At 50.1% G+C, this 7,849-nt stretch overlaps 1 protein-coding gene across 3 annotated transcripts in view; it reads right to left on the bottom strand.

The window, feature by feature from the left end:
• Positions 1–4,233: 4,233 nt before the first annotated feature.
• The window catches only part of TNFRSF11A (TNF receptor superfamily member 11a), a 72,860-nt gene continuing 69,244 nt past the window's right edge, over positions 4,234–7,849 (bottom strand). For all 3 annotated transcript variants that reach the window (XM_060173972.1, XM_060173970.1, XM_060173971.1), the window contains one exon: positions 4,234–5,196. In XM_060173972.1, coding sequence (XP_060029955.1) covers positions 4,886–5,196 — 311 coding nt within the window. In that variant the 3' untranslated portion in view covers positions 4,234–4,885. The remainder of the gene's footprint in view (positions 5,197–7,849) is intronic.

Raw genomic sequence — 7,849 nt, 5'->3', positions numbered from 1 at the left:
CAGCCCCCAATAAGCAAGGCAAGAACAAGCCATCTCTGATGATCAGCTACAGATTGAATCATCTCCGAATCACATCCTCTTCGACAGATTTTCATCCTGGTCTTCAACTCACTCTTCTTGTGTCACATGTGTCTCTGCAATGTGCAGGCCTGGACCTTAACCCACAGTTCCTAGCACTCATGGGCCTTGGGGCCAACCCAGTGAGCGGGCATCGGTGGAGGGGAGAACACGGAAGAGTCTCTGTGTCTAGCCAGCACCCTTGTGTTTTAAGGAGCTCAAGGGACTCCAGCATTCACGTCACTTCCTTCTGCTACTGCTGGGTAGGGACAGTGTGAGAATGATCATCAGTGCCTTTCCTTGGAACAGAACGAAGCACGCAGGAAGGAACAGTGCCAGAGAGAGGAAGGCCAGCATGGCGGACGCGTGGGCTTGTAGCCCAGCCTGCCACTTCATGGACTCGACCCCATTTAATGTTGTTATAACCCACATCAGATGGCAGTATGGTTTCTCCCACTTTTTTTTTTTTTTTTAACATCTCGCTCTGGGTGGATGTTACGTGGAAGGGCAGAACAGACAGTAAATCCTCGCTAACAGATCAGGTTGGCAATATGATTCTTTCCTTCGGTTTTTTTTTTTCATGTCAGCTACAGCCCCCCCCATAAATGATAGAGCTTCTCTGTTAAAAATCCTAATGACCCGCTCCACTGCCAGCCTTTCAAGGCGTCTGTCACCAGAATGGGGAACACAGTGGCCAAAGATGACAGCTAGGCACGTGTGACTGTGAAAATCTGCACAGCACTGAGCCCAAGGTCACAGACACGGGGATGGGTGTGTGTGTGGGGGGGGAGGGTGCCGGAGCTGCCTGCAGGAATTCTTTGGCAAATGGACACTTAATATGCTGAAACCGACTTTGGAAACAAAAGGACAACACTACGGTCTCACACCCCCAGCCCCTTCTCCTCACCCTCTTGAATTAAATAATAACTAAGAACTATTATATTACTGGCAGTGTTCTAGCAGGAGATTTGAGGAGCCAGGGTCCTGGAGGAAGGAAGATCTGAAGGCCTCTGAACCCTCCTGCTTGTGGTCCAAGACCAGCCCATGGCTTTTCCACTCTTCACACCTCTGCCACACACACACATACACCCCTCCCAAAGGGCTGACACTCTTTGAAGGCAGGAAGATTAATTTGTGTAATGTGCTCATGCCTCCAACTTCAGGTTGGAAGAGCAATAAAGGTCTTTCCCTTTATGCAAAAGCTGGTGGAAATTTTTTTCTGGGGCCCCGGGCAGCAGGCTCACAGCTCACGCCATCAACTCTGAGTCTGCCAAGTCCACAGGATTCATGCTAACAGACCTTTAACTTCACTCTAGGGAGGCTGGGCAGTGGTGCACAGGGTTATGTGTACATAGTAAAAAGGGCAAGGACCCAAGCAAGGACCCCCGTTTGAGCCCCTGGCTCCCCCACGTCTATCTTCCCCTCCTCTCTCAATCTCTGTCCTATCCTATAAAGGAAAAAAAAAAAAAGGCCTCCAGGCTCCACTTCCCCAGAGCTCCGCCCTACTAGGGAAAGAGAGAGACAGGCTGGGAGTATGGATGCACCAGTCAATGCCCATGTTCATCAGGGAAGCAATTACAGAAGCCAGACCTTCCACCTTCTGCATCCCACAATGACCTTGGGTCCAGACTCCCAGAGGGATAAAGAACAGGAAAGCTATCAGGGAAGGGGATGGGATACGGAGATCTGGTGGTGGGAATTGTGTGGAGCTGTACCCCTCTTATCCTATGGTTTTGTTAATGTCTCCTTTTTTAAATTAAAAAAATTATATATAAAAAAGGCCTCCAGGAGCAGTGGATTTGTAGTGCTGTCACCATGCCCCAGAGATAACCTTGGAGGCAAAAAATAAAAATAATAACTTCACACTAGTATTGGAGAAGGACGACAGAGGGAACTAGCCAGATGACTCCTTTTCAAGCTGACTTGCATGTTTGTTGCTTCCTAAGGGGAACTGATGCTAAGACAAAACAGCATCTTCAAGGCCGGCTAATCAGCTCACCCGGACTTGTGCACCTGCTCTGCCACAGGCAAAACGACCCTGGTTCCAGCCCAGTCTTTACTGCACTGGAAGAAGTTTCAGTGCTGTGGTCTCTACCTGGAAAAGTCAGCCTGGCAGTGGAAAAGAGAAAGAGAGCGGGAGAAGTAGAGAGAGACACCTCCATGGTAGTCTCTTTAATAGAAGGAGTTCGGGTTTTTGTTTTGTTTTGTTTGCCTCCAGGGTTATTGCTGGGCTCGGTGCCTGCACCATGAATCCACGGCTCCTGGAGGCCATTTTTTTCCCCTTTTGTTGCCCTTGTTGTTGTAGCCTCGTTGTGGTTACTATTATTGCCATTGTTGATGTTGTTCGTTGTTGGATAGGACAGAGAGAAATGGAGAGAGGAGGGGATGACAGAGAGGGGGAGAGAAAGATAGACACCTGCTTCACTGTAGACCTGCTTCACTGCCTGTGAAGCGACTCCCCTGCAGGTGGGGGGCTCGAACCGGGATCCTTCCGCCAGTCCTTACACTTTGCGCCACATTCGCTTAACCCACTGCACCACTGCCTGACCCCCTTGTTTTGTTTTTCTTTCATTGAAATGGACTTTAAAAATACCAGGCATGTTTCCCACTCCTCCAAGGCACAACTATTTAGGAAAAAGAAAAAAAACAGGGCCTGCTGTCTAGACATATCATCACCAACCTTCTCTAGAAGGCAAAAGCACATTTTAACATTCCCACTTCATTTTGTCTTTCTTGTACTCTCTGGACTCTGTGTGTGGCCAGCCGGTGTGTCATCCATTCTCCACGTCTCATCCACAGAATCATTAAGAATAAGAAACGCAAGTGACCTCAGCTTTTAAGACACTGAGATGCCAGTTCCAGTTCCCATCCAGTTACTGGGTGGGAGGTAAATGAACCAGTTCGGGTGGCTTAGGAGGGGTGAGCACCTGTATTTCTTAGTTCTAAGGACAGACACACACTGAAACACTTTAGAAGGGCTGAGATGGGTCTTCAGGTAGGGTGCACACCCTACTATGCAGAAGGTCCTAGGTTCAATTTCAGACACCAACTAGGAGCACCATGGGCCTCTATGGATGGTGGAGCAAGGCATTAATGTCACTCTCCCTGACAGTACAGAATTTACAAACTGAGAGGGGAAGGTCCCTCGGCAGTGTCTTGAGTTCACAGGAGGTCCTAGGTTTATTCCCCAGCACAATATTTAAAAAAGAGAACAAAAGGGTGGTGGCACACTTGGTTAAGCACACACATTGCCATGTGCAAGGTCCTGGACTTGAGCCCTGCTCACCACCTACAGGGAGGAATCTTCACAAGTGGTGAAGACACTCCCTCTCTATATCTTCCTCCCCTCTCAATTTCTATCTGTTCCAATAAAAATAGGAAAAAAGAAAAAAAGGCCCCTGGGAGCGGTGGATTCATAGTGCAGGCACCAAGCCCCAGTGATAATCCTGGTGGCAAGAAAAAAAGGAAGGAAAGAAAGCCCTATATGGGGCAGGGGTGGGGAGGGAACTGGGACTTTTCCTTTAGACAAGTGGAAACACAGAATGTTTTCCCAAAACCAGAAGACCCTCTGAGCCTTCATCCAGGCTTCACATTTCTAGCCTTCCCTCCCAAAGTGCTTCTTGGTAAAAACACACCAACCCACCCATCCCCTGACCAAAACACAGGCACCTTCTAGTGAGACAAAGAAAGAAATCCCCAGAGGAAAAATCCTTGAATAGATCAAAAATGAAAGGGGTGGGGGTAGGGGTGTGGGCTGGGTCCAGGGAAAACGTAAGAGAGAGAGACAGACATCCAGCTGGTGTGTGTGAGTCTGTCTGTCTGTCTGTCTGGTGGGGGGGGTGGGGGGGGGAGAGATACTGATCCCAGTAGAGGAAAACCAACAAAGGGCTGTCACAAATAGACAAGCAGCCAAGGAAATGCTGACAGAGGAGGCAGGAAAACTGTAAAAAGAAATAAAGCTACACACATTACCATATATAAGGACCCAGGTTTAAGTCCCTAGTCCCCACCTGCAGGGTGGAAGGTTCACAAGTGGTGAAGCAGTGATGAAAGTGTCTATCTTTCTCTATCTCATGCTCTGTCAAAAGAGAGAGAGAAGAAAGAGAGAAAGAGAGAAAGAAAGAAAGAAAGAAAGAAGGAAAGAAGGAAGGAAGGAAGGAAGGAAGGAAGAGAGAGAAAGAGAAGGTTAGGCGGTAGCACAGCAGGTTAAGCGCAGGTGGCGTGAAGCGCAAAGACTGGCATACAGATCCAGGTTCGAGCCCCCGGCTCCCCACCTGCAGGGGTGTCCCTTCACAAGTGATGAAGCAGGTCTGCAGGTGTCTATCTTTCTCTCCCCCTCGCTGTCTTCCCCTCCTCTCTCCATTTCTCTCTGTCCTATCCAACAACAACGGCGTCAATAACAATAATAACAAGAAGAGCAACAAGGCAACAAAAATGGGGGGGGGGGAATAGCCTCCAGGTGCAGTGGATTCGCAGTGCCCGCACCGAGCCCCAGCAATAACCCTGGTGGCAAAAAAAAAAAAAAAAAAGTGAGAAAGAAAAAAGGAAAGACTGAAAACAGAGTGGGATATAAGGCAGCGCCACCAAAGAGCCAGGGGCCCTGTGCCATCCGCTGCTGCGTTGACTGCAGACATAAGTGAGTGGCAATCACAAATAGGCAGGGACAACATAATAAAAATAAAGACTTAGATGCCACGGAGGGCCAGATGGGTGCAGACTGTCAGGTCTCTGCCTGCAGATGTACCGAGGGGCGGGCGAGAGGAGGCCCCGCCCAGGCCCGGGGCGCCACCTGCTGGTCGGGACTCGGCCCCGCAGCCCCGCCCGGAGCTCAGCGCCGAGTCTCCGGCGCCCGGGCCCCGCCCTGCTCCTGCACGGGCCGCGAGGCCTTGTCCGGCCCGGGGGCGCCGCACGAGTCCGGGAAGCGCGGCCCGAGGCCGGCGAACGAGTCGCAGCAGGGCGCGCTCTCCTCCTGCACCGGCCGGCCCACCGCCTCCTCCGCTGGCTCCCCGGTGCCGCCAGGCCCCGCCGCTGGGCCCTCCTGCGAGTTCTGGCTGACATAGACAACGATGATGTCGCCCTTGAAGTTCATCACCTGCCCGCTGGAGATGAACGTGGAGTTACTGTTCCCGGTCACGTTCCCTGGGGAGGAGAAACAGCAGAGGGAGGCTCATTCACTGCACGACACGACCCCCTCGCCCGCCCGCAGTCGCTTCATCTGCCAGCTGACCAGGCCTGGGGAATGGAGGGTAGAGAGAGGGGAAAGAAGGCAGGCCAGGCCAGGCCAGAGAGGAGAAGCAAAATAAGACCGCGCTCAAGTTGCGGGGTTTGCGTGGGAGTTCGCCAGCAAACTACAGGGAGAGGGAGTCACAGCATCACACAAGTCTATTGCACCAAAGTAAAGGGGTCTGGGGGTGGCGGGGGTGGCGTCAGGTCCTGTTGCACGATGGTGGGGGACCTAGGTGGGGTGGTGAGTGTTTTGCAGAAAACTGAGAAACTTTACACATGTACCAACAGCTGTATTTACTATGGACTGTAAACCATTAATCCCCCCCCCCAATTAAAAACACACACACACAAGATTCCGATGTTGGGCTGAGGACATAGCACAGTGGTTATGCAAAAGGCCCTGTATGCCTGAGGTTCCAAAGTCTCCGATTCAATCCCCAGCACCACCATAAGCCAGAGTTGAGCAGTGCTCTGGTGAATCATTCGTTGGCTAATTAATTAAATTTAAACATTCAGATGCTACAGAAAAGCAGCAACAAACACCGTCAGTAGCCCAGCCCTGGTCCCATCAGTGTGGAAGCAGAGGCTGGAGGGTTGGCTGCGTGGTGGCCGGCTAGGACCTGCACTGGCCTCACCCAGCCTCTTGAGCTCTCTGGCGACAACCATCCCGACCGGCCTCACAACTCAGGTTAGCAGAGGGTTATTGATCAAGTTTGACTTTTTTTTAAAGAAGTGTTTATGATTTTCATGAGAGAACCACAGCATCGTTCTGGCTTATGCAGTGCTGGGGAATCAAACTCAAGACATCGTGTCTGTATTCTCATATTCCTCCACTGATGTCTGTATTCTCATATTCCTCCACTGAGCCTGCCCACCCCCACCCCCAGCTGCTCCTTCACTTTTTTAATGTTTTCTTGGAAAGGAATCTCACTCGTTTGCAGGTTTATCAAACTTTTAAATTTATTATTATCTTATTTTATTTTATTGCCTCCAGGGTTATTGCTGGGGCTTGGTGCCTGCGTTACGAATCCACTGCTCCTGAAGGCCATTTTTTCCATTTTATTGGATAGGACAGAGAGAAATTGAGAGAGATGTGGGAGATCTAAAGGAAGAGAAAAAGACACCTGAAGATCTGCTTTACCTCTTGTGAAGTGACCCCCCCCCCCCCGCAAGTGGGGACCTGGGGACTCGAACCCGGATCCTTTCCTTGCTCAGTCCTTGTGCTTCATACTATGTGCACTTAACCCAGTGCTCCACCAGCTGGCCCCATTATTATTATCTTTTTTGCCTTCAGGGTTATTGCTGGGGCTCGGTGCCTGCACCACGAATCCACTGCTCCTGGAGGCTTTTTTCCCCCTTTTGTTGCTCTAGTTGTTTTATCGTTGTTGTAGTTATTATTGTTGTTATTGATGTTGTTGTTGTTGGATAGGACAGAGAAATGGAGAGAGGAGGGGAAGACAGAGAGGAGACAGAAAGACAGACACCTGCAGACCTGCTTCACCACCTGTGAAGCGACTCCCCTGCAGGTGGGGAGCCGGGGCTCGAACCAGGATCTTTGTGCCGGGTCCTTGCGCTTAACCTGCTGCACTACCACCCGGTCCCCCTCATTAATTTATTTTTAAAATCTATTTCTGAAGAAAGATTCAGAGGATCAGAGTGGTGGGGAGAGAGGCAGGTTAGTTCTCTAACACACTCTTTCCTTCTGAGCTCTCAGGGCTATGTGGTCTCTAGGGAGTTCTGTTGTCATTTGTGGGTAACGTGTGAAATGGGAGGTTGAGGAGCCAGGGGCTGGTGCGCCTGGTTGAGTGTACCCATCATTACGCACAAGGACCCAGGTTCAAGCTCCCAGTCCCCACCTGCAGGGAGAAGCTTCACAAGTGCTGAAGCAGGTCTGGAGGTCTCTCTCTCTCTCTCTTTCTCTTCCTCTGCCCCCCCCCCCCCGCCTTCCCTCTCAATTTCTCACTGTCCTATTAAATAAATAAATAAAGGAACCTGTGTAGTGGTGCACCTGGTAGAGCACACACAGAATAATGAGCAAGGAACCAAGTTCAAGCCCCCAGTCCCCACCTGCAGGGGAAAAGCTTCATGAGCAGTGAAGCAGAGTTGCAGGTCTCTGTCTCTCTCCCTCTCTGTCACCCCCTTCCTCTCAATTTCTCTCTGTTAAAAAATAAATAGATATAATATTTAAAAAATAAGTACATACTTCAAAAATAAGTTTTTTAAAAGGAAGTATCTGAAGGTTAGAAGTGGATTAAACCAACTCCCATCTGTTGTTACAATGTCATCTCCCTAGACACACGTACAGTAAGAGAAGACTGGATCCAGAACATCACTTGGCATATGTGGTGCCAGGAATGAAACTCAGGACCTTACACACAAAGCCTGAGCTTTTACACACACACACACACACACACACACACACACACACAGAGGTAGTTACAGAATCACTGCATATCTGTGACTCTGGGAGAACTACTGCAGTTTCCAATGGAGGGGTGGGAACACAGAGCTCTGGTGGTGGGAACAGAGTGGAATTACACCCCTGCTATCTCATAATTTTGTAAAT

This window comes from Erinaceus europaeus, chromosome 15, assembly GCF_950295315.1.
Source record: "Erinaceus europaeus chromosome 15, mEriEur2.1, whole genome shotgun sequence".
Taxonomy (NCBI): domain Eukaryota; kingdom Metazoa; phylum Chordata; class Mammalia; order Eulipotyphla; family Erinaceidae; genus Erinaceus; species Erinaceus europaeus.
Note: the sequence above shows the minus strand (reverse complement) of the source record. Positions and strands in the feature narration are given on the sequence as shown.